General features: G+C 42.4%; 1 protein-coding gene across 1 annotated transcript; it reads left to right on the top strand.

Annotated features, from left to right (window-relative positions):
* Positions 1-12226: 12226 nt before the first annotated feature.
* On the top strand, positions 12227-13564 carry LOC310879027 (N-acetyllactosaminide beta-1,3-N-acetylglucosaminyltransferase 2; the record flags this gene model as incomplete). The annotated part of the gene is made up of 1 exon (XM_083793447.1): positions 12227-13564. One exon carries the CDS (start codon positions 12227-12229, stop codon positions 13562-13564), a length of 1338 nt encoding a protein of 445 aa, XP_083649573.1.
* Between the last annotated feature and the right edge of the window lie 2369 nt (positions 13565-15933).

The raw sequence follows: 15933 nt of genomic DNA, 5'->3' as shown, positions 1-15933 counted from the left end.
TGAAATGTAGTGGAGTAGAAGTAAAAGTATTGTAAATTGTAAATACTAATTACCTCAAAATTGTACTTAACCCATTCTGAACGGGCATCCATTTTGGTGTCAGCATCATGTTATGCTTTAGCTATTTAAAAATAGCAGATCTACAAGCTCATATCGCGCCACCGAGTGGCGCGATACGAGCTTGTAGATCTGCTATTTTTTTTTTTTATCGAAGAACGACTGACATTTTTTTTAATCTGATCTCAGGTCAGAATGGGTTAATCAGACCAGTGTGTGTCCAGTGGAAACCTCGTATGAATCTGATCTCAGGTCAGAATGGGTTAAGTACAGTACTTACACCACTGTTTATATACTGTACATCAGTGGTTCTCAAACCTGTATATCCCCTTATTTCTGAATCCAAGTACAGCTTGTACGACTACTGCTATTTTGCATAGAAAATATTGACATCAAAGGTACCAGCCAGTATGTTCAAAATAAACCTGCATAATGGCAAATGCATATTACTTTCTAGTTTCTATTCATTAAATAAGTAAATGTACTTAGTTACTCTCCACCTCTGCATTGGTTACATTTCTCCATGCACTCTCTCAGAGTTACAAATGGACAAATGAACGCTGAGGATGTTTACTGTGTAGTCAGTGAGTGTTCTCCTTATTGCTCACATAGCGCTGCCTGTAATTCACCCAGCAGAATTACTCTCCTATACTTATTGGAAAGCCATTTGCATTTGCAGGGCCAGGACATACAGACAGACGGTTCACAGCACTGTGCGATCAATACCTGACCAGCCCATAAAGGCTGGACGCCATGTAGTCACAGTGAATGAACTTACTTTGTGTCTGTAAACCATTATGGGGGGGGCTGAATATAAATATAATATGAAATCCATAACCCCGACTCAAGCCATTAAAACCCGGAAAGTGTGTCATTTTGGATTTTTAAATCCTTTAACCATGTTTTATACTTTAATGTTAAAACACATAGCAGATATACAAGCTAAGCATTTTATTTATTTTTTGCAAATCTTTGAATATATATATATTTTAAAGCAAACGTTTTAAAAACTCATATCTTTGCTTCTGGGGGTCCCCGGAACAAAATACTTTTGAGATGGGGGTCCGCGAGAACATGAAAGGGTTTGAGAGCCACTGACATAGAAACCTAGGCTTTTCAGAAAACGGTTTTGTCAGGTCTAAATGGGTTAAGAACAAGATGTAAAAAAAAGAAATGCTCATTCACTTCTGTATGAAACCCATGTAAAAAGTTGAATCACTTTTAGAATTTTTAACCAGCTCAGTGGCCTTATGGTTAGACTAGTGTCCGCCCTGAGACTGGGAGGTCGGGGTTCAATCCCCTGCCGGGTCATACCAAAGACTGTAAAAATGGGACCCAGTGCCTCCCTGCTTGACACTCAGCATCAAGGGTTGGATTGGGGGTATAAAGTCCCTGCGACATACTAGCGTCATGTCCAGGGGGTGTACTTGTACATCAAGCTGCCTCACGCTACAGAAACAGCCCTATGGGCCTCATGGCTCGGCAAGGCTACTTATCCTTTTAGAATTGACCTTCCCTAGGCTTTTCTGACAGGAACACGATGAGGCCTTGTGCATATATTCTTTAACACTATACAGAGACTTTAAGAAACATAAACAACTAAAATGCCTGGCAAACCAAAAGGTCCACGGGTTTATTTTTTCCAACACTAACAATATTATTAGCAATATTACTCACCAATCTTTCATGGTAATAATAAAGAATATTAAAAAACAACCATGAAAAATCTGAGATTCAAAAATGAAGGAAACCATTCAGTCAATGTGAAATGTACAGATCTAAGCGATTTCCCGTCCGACTCTGAAAGTGCACCAAAGGTGTAACCAAAAGGACCCTCAGGTTTAAACGAACACTCAGCATTTCACCATGATGTGCAAATGTAAAAAGAAAAACAGCCGGTGGACCATTATCTACTACAGTAGCCTACTTTGAGTTAGGCTTCCAGAAAGTTTATGCACATGAGAGAGAAAGAGGATATGGTATTAATTTGTTTGGGAAACACTTAACTGCTGTGTAGCTGTGTGTGTGTGTGTGTGTGTGTGTGTGTGTGTGTGTGTGTGTGTGTGTGTGTGTGTGTGTGTGTCGCAGCAGTATTGATCAGGACCAAGGCCAAACCATGAGGAAGGAACAGAGGCTTAATGATGCTTTAGTAATGGACCGCAGGCATGCTCACTTAGAAACAATAGCCTCTCTCTCTCTCTCTGTCTCTCTCTCACACACACACACACACACACACACACACACACACACACACACACACACACACACACACACACACACACACACACACACACACACACACACACACAGTGAGCCTTTTAAGGCGGTCAGTGTTTTCAATGTGTTTTAATGTCTCAGTGCTGTTTAACAGTAAGACTGTCAGACGGGCTGGAGGTAAAGTCAACAAGCTAAATAATTCAGCAATTCAAAGACTTATTACAATTATTCACCATATGTCTATTATTATATCAGGGATGCTCGGAAAAGAACTAACGTGTGCACATGCACAAAGACACACACACACAAACACACACACACACACACACACACACACGGACACACACAATCATAATACCGTAGTAATAATATATAATAATAATAATAATAATGGATTGCATTTTTATAGCACTTTTCTATCACACTGCGTGCCTTTACAAAGCCGTGTCTGCTAAGGACACTTGGACATGTAGACAGGAGGAGCCGGGATTCTAACTGCCAACCCATGGATCATTGGACGACCTGCTCTACCTCCTGAGCCACAGTCGCCCCAATAAAACATTACACAACACAAAATACATGGACAATAATTAGAATTAGAATTAGAAAATGTGATTGTGTGCGTGCGTGCGTGCGTGCGTGCATGTGTGCAGCCTATTTTAGAAATATAAAGTGTTTAAGTGTGTCTGTGGCTTTTATAAATATTGAACAAATGAAGACTATTAACAAGAGCTTGTGACTAAATAATAACTATATAAAAATAATAATAATTATTATTATTATTATTTGTATTTTGTTTAAATAGCCAATCTACACACTCACAAAGTGTTGCATCTTTATGAAACACAATTTACCATTTTAGCACTTTAGCAGACGCTCTGAATCCAGAGCGACTTACATTAAGCAAGGAAAACAAGAGGTAATACATCAAATGTATAGCATGTCATCTAGAAATCTAGTATAAACCAAGAACTAAAGAGTCTAAAAAAAAAATCACACCCACAATTGGCGTCCTCACTTTTCTGTCCTCACTCTTTATCCTCAATTCCGTGGTGCTCTGCTCAGCCAATCAAATCATCGCTATGGGGTACACACAGACAAACACACAAAGCTGGGCTTAGGAGGGGCTGGTCCTATACATACACTACTGTATGTATATCTGACCTGAGATCAGATTCTAAAAATGTCAGTCGCTCTTCGATTTTAAAAAAATAGCAGACCTACAAGCTCGTATCGCGCCACTCGGTGGCGCGATATGAGCTTGTAGATCTGCTATTTTTCAATAGCTAAAGCATAACACGATGCTGACACCAAAATGGGTGCCCGTTCAGAATGGGTTAAAGCCTTTGCATAAGGTCGTCAAGGCTATAGGGAAAGTGAAATAGGACTTAGAAATCAGTGGTTCTCAAATGGGGTCTTGGGGACCCCCATGGGGTCCTTGAAAGGGTTCCAGGGGGTCCCCAGCCAAATTAGTTAATATATAGAGCACTGAAGTCCGACGTCAATATCGGTAGATTGAGCAAATCCGCAGGTTCATGTACTTTTTATTTGCATTGTAATCCCCATAGGGGGGATTTTAGATCACCTCATACAAGGACTGTGTTTAACCCATTCTGACCTGAGATCAGATTCATACCAGGTTTCCGCCGGGGACACACTGTGTCTGATGAACCCATTCTGACCTGAGATCAGATTCTAAAAATGTCAGTCGCTCTTCGATTTTTCAAAAATCAAAGATCTGCTATTTTTAAATAGCTAAAGCATAACATGATGCTGACACCAAAATGGGTGCCCGGTCAGAATGGGTTAAGAAATAAACATGTCATCCCGGCCGTTTCACTCATAATGGAAGAATCAACTGACTGAGAGAAAACGCTATTGTTACTGCTACTGAATTAGTTACATTTTCGCCAGAAACAGACTGTATCATATGTGAATATGAGTGACTGACGGTCGCAAACGATACAGAGACACCTCCCTGACAGTGACGGGGAGACATCTTGTTTATTTTTGGACCACAATGCTTGATATGAAACGATATTAAGATGACCCCATGTTATTCTCCATAGAGAAATGACTTCCGTGAACCAGGCAGAACCAGGGGATGAGCGATTGAAGTCAGGACTTCGGTGCTCTATATAGCATCCAATCAGTTTAAGCACTTTAAACATATGCCTATATATACATCACCTATTTGAAAATAGACATACAAGTTCTCAACCAGTCGCAATGTGACACGTTGAGAGCTTGTAGATCAGCCTTTTTTCTTTCTTTTTATCTTGAACATTTGAGAGCTTGTAGATCAGCTATTTTTCTAAGAAATCTTGAAAATGTGTGAACATTTGGGGATAAGACATCACGATATAGCCGTATCAGCTCGTATCAATGCATCGCTACATATTGCCCGGCTCTATAGCTTGATATGACTCCTCCTACTGGAAGAAGATGGAGGTGAGAAAAGAGGAGATAAAAGAACGGAAACAAAAGGAAAGAAAAAACTAAATGAGATCAGACGATACCACAAAATGATAATAACTCACTCTCACTGCAACGCTCAGTAAGTCAACACACTATGCAATACAGTATGTTGTTAACCCATTTAGGACTGATAGCCAGATTCTACAAAATGTCTTCTAAACTCATGACAGTTTTCTGAAAAACCCATGTTTCCATGGCAGTGGTTCTCAAAGTTTTTCATGTCAAGGACCCCCAAAATGATATGCATTTGGCCACAGACCACCATCTCAAAATCTGTTGTTCCCGGGACCAGAAGCAAAGATTTAGTTAAAAGCGTTGTGAACGAATATATATTCGTGTGTCACGCCACATTTTTCCACACAGATTTTTCAAAAATAGCAAATATGCATGTACATTTTATTTTTCAACAGCTATGTTTAAAATCCTATGTGTTAACCCATTAAAACTGGGAAAGCAACCTGTGTCATTTTAGATTTTAAACACTTTATTATATATAACCACTATTTATACTATTCAAAAACAGCAGATGTACAAGCTCTTCTGGCCATTTTGGAAAAATCGTGAAAAACTGTGAAAATCTTTGCAAAGCAAACATTTGTAACTCAACCCTTTTGTTTCTGCACAGGTCCCTGGAACTAAAATGTTTGAAATGAGGGTCTGTCTGTCTATCTACAGAATCTATTTATCTCTATGAAGGAATAAATACAAAATACAAGTAACAGGATGTTTTTTGGGCAAGAGAGGATTCGTACTACAAAGCAAACAAATGGGACAAATGGGACCGGAAGATATTCAGACATATTGTGGGTGGTGGTGTGGTGTACCACACAAAATAGCCCTCAAACCCTTTTCATGTTTTGAAATGCATCAAAGTGTTCCCCCTGCATTTATTACTTGTAGTCTACAAAAGGCTACATCCTTGCCTCTTCTCTCTACAGAGAATCCTGCATTGAATGGTTTCCCCCGTCTAAAAGCAGGTCCGCTATTAACCCATTCTGACCTGAGATCAGATTCATACGAGGATTCCGCTGGACACACACTGGTCTGATGAACCCATTCTGACCTGAGATCAGATTCTAAAAATGCCAGTTGTTCTTCAATTTTTCAAAAATAGCAGACCTACAAGCTCGTATCGCGCCACTCGGTGGCGCGATATGAGCTTGTAGATCTGCTATTTTTCAATAGCTAAAGCATAACATGATGCTAACACCAAAATGGGTGCCCGTTCAGAATGGGTTAAATATCCGTATTCACAGATCAATAGATTTTTTGTCCGATGCGTAGAATACTTTAAGAATTAAGGAGTGCTCACACTGCCAAAGCCCTCAACAGTACCATATCAACCATTATTTCTACCACTATAGTGGCCTCGCATTGTTCAGTGTGACTGCACCGCCCTCAACTGGTCATAGACGGTGCTACATGTTCCACTTGCAGTATAGTAAGCATTACTGAGGACTGGAATCCATCAAATAAAAAGATATATACATTCTAGTATATACATACCACTACCTCTCTACTACTAGGCTGCTACTACTACTACTACTACTAAGTGATGCCATGGAAGAATTAGGCCTACTCGCAAGTACAAGTATCACTACTGCATTGTAGATATATAGTCTCTTATTCAGGATGTACTTGAGTAAAAGTACAAAAATGTCGGTGTCAAGTATCCAAAGTATAGTCATTGTGCAGAATGTACAATGATAGTTACTTTCCACCACTATACTAATACTAATACTTTTTCCCCCCTAGTGACTATAGCAAACTAGGGGACAAGGTACAGAATAACTATATTCAACAAGTGAATTTAAACCACCTTCACACTAATGCTTTCTTTGTCTCTGAAACAGCCTACAGCACCAACACCAAACAGATCTGTGTCCTGTCTACCGTGCTCTATGGTTCTGAATGTTGGAGAACGACAGAAAATTATCTGCACAAACTGTCAACCTTGAACCGGCGTCCACACCAAAAGCCTACGGAAAATACAACGAATATTCTGGCCCAAAATCAACTCCGAACCAACACCTTTCTTGACCTGTGCAAACAGGAAAACATGGATGCCATCCTTATGAGAAGACGGTGGAAATGGATTGGGCATGTCATCCGTAGTGAGCAGCACACAACATCACCCCCAACTGCCCTTCACTGGACACCAGAGGGCAAGCGTGAAAGAGGCCGACCAAAGAACAGTGGGACAGTGGAGGGAGAGTTGAAGACCCTAGCTCCATCACACCTGGGTGGGGATCTATATAAACTAAAGACGCTTGCCCAGAACAGACTGAACAGAAGTGGAGACCCTTTGTTGCTGCCCTACATGCCAGCCGGCATAAAGGACAGTAAGTAAGTCTGACACAGCCTAGGACTGTATGATTCTAGCCATGGTTCATGACTCTCGTATTCATACGAGAGTCATGAAGAAACTTCACCCTGTTTTTTGCGCTCGCTGCATTTACAAGATTTCCGTATATATAAACATTCAGATTTCAAATATAAAGTACTCACAATTTGTCCCACGGGTGTTAGTTAGTAGCAGCTCCAGCGATTAGAATTTCTGCATCCTGCGTTGTTTAATAAAAAGCATTTTTATCCGAGGTGTTATTTTGCCATTGGCTTTTAACTACGCGCCCCTATCGGTCGGGAGGAGGGTGGCACTCGGTGTGTTCGATATAGGTACACTGACCGCCCTGCCAATACAGACTAATAGGCGAGTGCGCTCCCGGTGTGCAACTGTGGATTTCCCAAACGAACCCCAATTGAAAAAAGTAGCCGGGGAGCTCAGATAAAAATGCTTTTTATTAAACAACGCGGGACGCAGCAATTCTAATCACTGGCGCTGCTACTAACTAACACCCATGGGACACTTTGTGAGTACTTTATATTTGAAATCTGAATGTTTATATATACGTAAACCTTGTAAATGCAGCGAGCGCAAAAAACAGGGCAAAGTTTCTCCATGACTGTCATGATAATCATCATGGCAGTCATGTTCCAGGGCTAGTATGATTCTAGCCTCTGCTACTGTAGCTCTGTGGTATGGGGCAACACATTGAAAGAAAACAATTAACACTATCGTATACATAAATGTCAGTTGTAATTGTTGTCAGTGCCAGTGGTGGGGAAAAGTAGACCTATACTCACATGTTTTACTTAAGTAAAAGTATCAATTCTGCAATGTAGAAATACTATGTCACAAGTAAAGGTCCGGAATTAAAAATGTACTTGAGTAAAAGCAGTAAAAGCAACATTGGCATCAAAATGTACTTAAAGTACCAAAAGTAGAAGATACACATTCATGCAGAATATGCCCCATTTCACAAGTTTCCAAATGTATATATATTTTTTAAATCTTTCGAAAATAGCAGATTGGCTATTTTCAAATGGCCAACATACAGGGCTGAAATGGTTAATGTTTTTTAATTGTAGTGGCGTAAAAGTACAACATTTGCCTCTGAAATGTAGTGGAGAAGAAGTTGGAAATACTCAAGTACCTCAAAGTTGTACTTACAGTACTTAAGTAAATGTACTTTACACCACTGGATGTTGTGAACGGTAAGCCAATCTGCATGAGAATTGAGAAATTACAGATATGCATGTTGCACAAACACAAACATCTAGCATGTCTAGGATGTATTTACTATTTATTTTATAGGCCGATATGGAGCACGTGCTGGCAACAAACATTTGCAAACTGGCAACTGCACATTAGCACACAGCATTTGTTTTGTTGTGTGTCAAACAATATAAAACGAAATAAATTATAGTCCTACCTTATACGACCAATGGAAGCTTCCAGACGTTTTCTCTCCTGCATGTTCGGGGGAAGTTCAATTGTGTTCAGTCTTCCCTGTTTAATTGAAAGTTTGAAACGGACTTGCATCAGTCCCTTTAGGCTAGTCTACGTGTTTCAGGTAGGTGTTTGCACCGCGACAACTGCCGCACATTGGCCAAAAGACCCAACAAAACTGACCATTTCTTTGTTGGAAAAACACAACAAAACTGGCGATGATAAACAATAACAATAACAATAAGCACATTTTATTTTGACAGTAATGGACAGGACCAAAATAGTGACGCCACTGACGCCAGCAATCGTAGCCTACTAATAACATTATTGTTTTGTTTTAATGCATAAAGTATATAAACAAATCTTCCCCCTTTTTCCTACCGCTCCTCTGGCGCCCTCTGGCGGCCGTCATGGCGGCCAGCAGTCTGCAGCCCCCACTTTGAAAACAGCCTGATTATCAGAAAGCTTCGTGAAGCTGACGGTGACCACTCAGGTTGTGGGCGGAGTCTATGGTCTGGACCCAGGCTAGGTAATGCATGCTTTGAGTTTGAGAGGGCTACTTAAGTTTTGACATGCCCATCATGCAAATATGGAATAAACACAGGCTAGCTACAGGGATTGCAGCCAGCCAGCCAGCCAGTCAGTCGGCCACTATATAGGTCATCCAGCCAGTCAGGCAGTCAGTCAGTCAGTCAGTCAGTCAGTCAATGCTTGCTTTGATTGCCACCACCAGTTCTTTGGTTTTCATGGATGGATATGACCTCTGCGTTTGTGTGTAACTTGTAATGTAAGCCAACAGTCAAGCTGGACTGTGAGATATCCACTAGAACTCAGATCACTGGCTCTCCCATCTCAGCTGGATAAATCCATTCAGCAGTAAAGTTCTCTCTCTCTCTCTCTGATGCACTTATATTAGCCAAGTGTTAATTATAACAGATAATTATACTGTGGGAAAGAACTATTAATTAAAATAAACACTAGAGAAAAACAAGCCCACATTTGCGTATAATAATAATAAGCATACTTGGCAACACTGCTCTGGTTCCATTTGTACACTCTTCAGAGGTAAAAGAACTCTGAGGGTTTTACTCTGCACGATGCTCTGAGTGGGCAACTTTGACGATGGAGAGGGGCCACTATATTTCCACACTCACTCCAGAGGGCCACATTGCATATTACTGTCGTAGCAAAATCAACCGATCTACAAGCTCAAAACGTGTCGCACTGTGACACGTTTTGAGCTTGTAGATCAGCTATTTTTTTAATCCTGAAAAGTATTTAATTTAATTTCATGTTATGTTAACTTTATGAACTGAATACAAACTAGAAAAAGTGCCCTTCTGGGCACAGGTCTCCACCAGGATTCTTCCTCAGCCTAGTGGGAATATGCGTGCAGTTTCATCGCAATCGGACGCTGCGTTGAGGAGTTGTGGCGATTTGTACAAAGCGGGCTACTCCTGAAAACTGTAGGAGCCAATCGTGGCCAATCAGGATGGAATATGAGAATCAAATCAAATCAAACAAACCTGTCTTGATCACATGACTATGGAGATCATGTGTACCGATTTGCGTGAAATTTGGATAAAATCTGAAGGAGTAATAATAGAAAATGTGTTTTACATATGTCGGCCTCCTGGTGGCGCTATAAAGAGCAGATGTGAAAAATTCCAGACAAAGGTTTTTCCTTGGCCTCTAGGGAGTTGGCATACAAAGTTATCCACATTCCACAGATCCGTGCAGTTAGAGGTAAAAACACTTTTCGGCCAGTTATAGCGCCACCTTGAGGCTGAGTTGAAATTGTTCATGTGGCATTTCGTCCTCGGCCTAGTGGGAATGTGGGTGCACAATTTCACGGAAATCACGCAATGTGTTCATGATTTGCAGCATTTTGTTTGAAACTGAGCACTCCTGTGAACTTTGGAAGCCAATCTTAACCAATCAGGATGGAGTGTGAGAAATCTGAAAGACCGGTTTCGTTGAATGGCTCTAGAGAGACTGTGTACCAATTTGCGTGATGTTTGGACAAAATCTGTAGGTGTGCTGTGCAAAAACTTGTTTTGCACAAAGCGGCCTCCTGGTGGCGCTATAACAGGCCGTTCTGGAAAGTTTGGGGCAGAGGTTCATGTTGGCATCCAGGGAGTGTGTGTGCAAAATTTGGCATGTGGGGAGAGTATGTTTTGCACTCCGTCCGTCCGTGTGTCCGTCCGTCCGTCCGTCCGTGTGTGTGTGTGTGTCCGTCCGTGTGTCCGTGAGCAGCTAATCTCGGCCCCCGTTAACCCGGTCGATGCCAAATTTTGCAGACACACTCCCTGGATGCCAACGATGAACCTCTGCCCCAAACTTTCCAGAACTTTCCATAGTCATGTGATCAACACGGAGCGCCACCATTTCCCATCTTCCATCCTGATTGGCTAAGATTGGCTTCCAAAGCTCACACGATTTGTCCATTTCGAAAAAAGGCCACAAATCACAAACACAGTGTGCAATTTCCGTTAAATTATACACGCACATTTTCACTAGGCCGAGGACGACATGCCACAATTTTTTCCTCAAAATCAGCCTCACGGTGGCGCTATAACAGGCCAATTCCTGTTTTTAGCTATAACTGCATCGATCTGTATACAACTTATGTATGCACACATGGAAAAACATTGTACCTGCATCCCTCCAACACGAACCTCCGGCCCAAATCTTCCTCAACAGCCTGTTATAGCGCCACCATGAGGCCACAACCTGACCTGCCCTGGTGGAGACCTGTGCCGATTGGCACTTTGTCTAGTTGGACATGAAAAAGTTAAAAGACAATAACATTGTAATACTAGTCATTAAGCTACTAAATCTAGACTGCAGTAATTAAAGTGGGTCATGTTTGCATGTTTGGAATTGTAACAGGTGAAATCAATAATGTATCAGTATTCCCATATTAACCTACGGGCTGCATTAAGTGATGGTGGGGGGGCCGCATGTGGCCCCCAGGCCGCCAGTTGCCCATGTATGATGTTGGATAATAATCAGCCTCCGTGGAGCATCGTCACTATGGTGACAGTATCTCCAGGGAGTTGGTTGTGGGTTTGTTAGAGCAGGGAGTTTTTTTTTTCCTCCTCAGTTCTCCTGCAACTGCCTCCCTGCGACTTCAATGAACGAAGACGATAACTCACACAGTACTGCTTTTTTCCACTTTTTAAACTGTGTAATTGTGTTTTTATGAAGAAAGGAATTGAATGTCTGCGCATGATATACTGTATAGTCTGCTCCCCGTCCTCTTCATTTCAACCTAACAATTTTGTTAGGTCGAAATAAAGAGGACGGGGGAGCAGCCTATCGTGTGCGGACATTCCATTTTGTTCTTCATTTGATAATGTTTTGGGTCCAGCACCGTATTTAATAACTGTGGGGATGTGCATACCTTATGACTTTTTTACTAATTATGTTTTAGTCACTTGAACCCAACATTAACCAAAACCTTAGCTCTGCAAGCAAAGGATTGTGGGTTTATTTTTTTCCGATTTTGGAGCTTTGGTGTTATGGGAGAAAAGGAGTGGAACTAGTATAGAGCACTGAGTGTGATGTGTCTGATATGTGATTATGTCTGACGTGTGTGTGTGTGTGTGTGTGTGTGTGTGTGTGTGTGTGTGTGTGTGTGTGTGTGTGTGTGTGTGATTTGCGCGCAGCACAGACGACGCGATGGCGCGCTGCAGATGCAACGGCCGGCTGATGTGCATGTGCCTCCTGCCGTGCCTGATGACCTTCCACCTGTTCGTCTACGTCATGGTGTCCGTGTTCGTCACCGTCTCCTACATGCCTCCGCCGACAGTCGTCCACTACGTCGCCCCGGGCGCGTCGGCCAACACGAGCGACCTGGCCTCGCACCCGCTCGGCCCCTTCTGGAACCTGCGCCTAGTGGAAGAGGGCGCACTGTGGAACCGCCTGCAGCACGCCTGGGACCGGCAGAACAACCCAATCCTGCGCAGAGGAGGGAAAGTGAGCGGAGCGACGGCGCAGAGGAAAAACTGCACCTCGTTCGACACCCCGGACGACTTGCTGCACGACTTACCCGAGCAGATGCGGGCGTTCATCTGGTCGATGCATCGCCGCGAGTACCCCCTGCTGATCGACCAGCCCGGGACGTGCGGCGCGAACAACAACGCCAGCGTCGGCCCAGCCCCAGACACCCCCCCCATGCTCCTGATGGCGATCAAATCCCAGGTGGGGAACTTTGAGAACCGGCAGGCCATCCGCGAGACGTGGGGGCGCAGCGGCCTGGTCAGAGGCGAGGCGGCGGGGGGCGGGAGAGGCGGGCTGGTGCGCACCGTCTTCCTGCTCGGGAGGCAGGACGCGGCGGCGGGCCCCCACCCCGACCTGGGGAGCCTGCTGGCGCTGGAGAGCCGGCAGCACGAGGACATCCTCCAGTGGGACTTCACGGACACCTTCTTCAACCTGACGCTGAAGGACCTGCTGGTGTGGCGCTGGGTCCAGACGCGCTGCCCCGGGGCCCTCTTCGTCTTCAAGGGCGACGACGACGTGTTCGTCCGGACGGGCGCCCTCCTGGACTACCTGCACGGGCGGCGGGAGGAGCACGGCGCGCGGCGGGCCGCGAGGAACGGGTCCGACGACGACGACGACGCGCCGATGGAGCTGATTGTCGGCGACGTCATCAGCAACGCCAGGCCCAACCGCGAGCCCGCCGCCAAATACTACATCCCGGAGAGCTTCTACGAGGGGGTCTACCCGCCGTACGCCGGCGGGGGGGGCGTGGTGTACTCGGGCTCGCTCGTGGCGCGTCTGAGAGAGGTTTCGGAGAGAGTGCAGCTCTTCCCCATCGACGACGTCTACCTGGGCATGTGCCTTCACAGACTGGGCCTGGCCCCGGTCCATCACCAGGGCTTTTTGACATTTGACCTCCCGGAGTCCGAGAGAGACAAGTCGTGCGCTTATAGATCTGTGCTGCTGGTTCACAGACGCAGCCCCACGGAGATGCTGACCTTGTGGAAGCAGCTGCAGACTCCACCTCCTCCGTGTTGAGGGGACTTGTTCCACGGACAATTATTTTTAAATTTAAGTCGACTATATTGTTGTTGTCACGTAGGAGTTTACAGTGCAGGTGAAAGACAGTTTTACATGTTTTTCTTTTAATACCAATTACCTGGTACAACAACATTCATGGTATTTTCTTTCAATATAAAGCCACATTTGGCTCTGAAGACCTCACACTATAAATATAATTAATACATTCTGTGCGATACACACATAGGCTACTGAACAAAATGTTATACACACATACATCTATATTTATGCGATTCCTTTTTTATTTATCTTTTTGTGACTGAACATTACTTTGAGTTTCATCTTCAGAACTGAATGAAATGCATCAGTTACAATTAGTTAAGAAAATGCAGTCATGACGCATACTGTAAGTCATCATCATCAAGATCTAGTACACAGTAAACTCCAAATGTTAATTTAACTGTGAAGAGCAATAGAGCATACAAATGGAGCCCAATTTGGTTACGTTTGTACAGTCTTTTGAGTTAAATTAACAAAAAGCATTTTACATTTAGGAAGGTATCGGCTCTAACATTTGATGCAGCTGCAAAGAGTACAAGCAAACCAGGCTGTTATTAACTGCAGAGATGCATTGTGACACTTTCTGCTAACTAATTTAATTATATTTAGCATGATAAATTGGATTGCAGTAATCCACTTTTAGAGCTTTTAATATCTGCTGTAAAATGAATTGTCCAGCTTGGGACATTAGTTCCCTTAGTATAATATGATGGATGATACAAATGGAAATGTCTCTTCTAGGCTACTTTTCTATTTCTATGCTGTGAATTTGTGAAATGTAATTATGTACAGTAAGCATAATAAACTAGTGATGAGATTCATGTGTTATTGAGGTGATCAAGTTAATAAAAAATAGCCACTATTGAGCATTACTGTTTGATATACAAATATACACCCCAGATAGAATTGATCTGACCTTTATTAGTCAATAGTCAATTAGGTTAACCCATTCTTTGTTAGGTTGTATTATAAAAATGATTGACTTATTCAATATTTGTATTGTAATTAGCAGCCTGTAAGAAGAGAAAGCTATGGTGGTTTTCACTTTCTGGCACTTGGTGATCAGCCTTGGGAAATAATTAAGTGATCATGTGCCCCAAAAGGTTGCCCGCCGTGTGTTAATGTTAATCAAAGAACTCAAATAGATGTAATCTTAAAACGTAAAGAGAACTAATCCAAGTAAAAATATGTGTTTTATATAGCCTACATTTGAATGATAACTAAATGATAAGAGAAAATGAATGTAACTTCTGTCTCACTATTGATTCCACGGTTGCCACCACTGATGATGAAGATATGTTTGTGCCGTTAACGAATGTAAACATTATTTTTGATATGAACAATAAGGAAGTGTATGTATTCATATTAGAAATCTGGATTACAGAATATTACATATAAAATGTGTATGGTCAGTCTAATAAAAAGATAAACATTAATAGGAGATTAGTAAATATAGACCGCAGTAAGGCTATTAAACCCCTAGGTGGAGGCATAGATCAGTCAACAGTGTATCCCTGTGATGAGATCGATTAGCCTATTACTGCCACAGGGGGGAAAGATATTAGTCTGGCCATGGCAGGCTAGAGAATAATAGCGATAGATTGGCTGAAGAACAGCATTATTTGAATTGTAGTGATTGTTTCAATTTCAATTAAGCATCCACCTGAGTTCCAACCTATACACAGACATTGAAGAAACACACACACACACACACACTACACAATGACCCCTTTTCCACCGGTTGGTTCCCAATGGGAACCGGTTCAGTTCTTTTTGGTTTTTAGTCCATGAGCCAGAGCTCCAAAATTGGTGGGCAAACTATACCCTGTATTAAATTGTTTATAGGATCAATACAAGTAAATTAATACACGATAACCCTTCCACAGTAGTAGCTTTTTCATATTTTTGATTATTTTGCATATTTTCCTACATAATGCCTCATTTGCATATTTAAAAATGTAAAATCTGTAATACAATAAATCATTGTCTTCGTGTAAGTACTCAATTGGGGAAGTTTAATGGCGATAACAATCTAATATAGGTATGGTTTTTCCCACTCAATTCATAATTAACGTTTAAATTTTGGAGCTCTGGCTCATGGACTAAGAACCAAAAAGAACTGAACCGGTTCCCACTGGGAACCAACCGGTGGAAAAGGGGCCACAGAGAAGTGAAATGGTGTGCTGATGACCTAACAGCTGATTATGACATTTTATGTATTTGTTTTAATCTGGTTTCAGTGCAATCTTCAGTGTTAATGTAACCCTGAGAGTGAGTGAATGAATCTATCTCAGGCTAACACTGCAGATTGGACAGTGTAAAGGTGT

This window comes from Protomyctophum parallelum, assembly GCF_964188405.1.
Source record: "Protomyctophum parallelum genome assembly, chromosome: 21".
Lineage (NCBI taxonomy): Eukaryota > Metazoa > Chordata > Actinopteri > Myctophiformes > Myctophidae > Protomyctophum > Protomyctophum parallelum.
The sequence above is the reverse complement of the archived record's forward strand: the minus strand, read 5'-3'. Positions and strand labels throughout refer to the sequence as shown.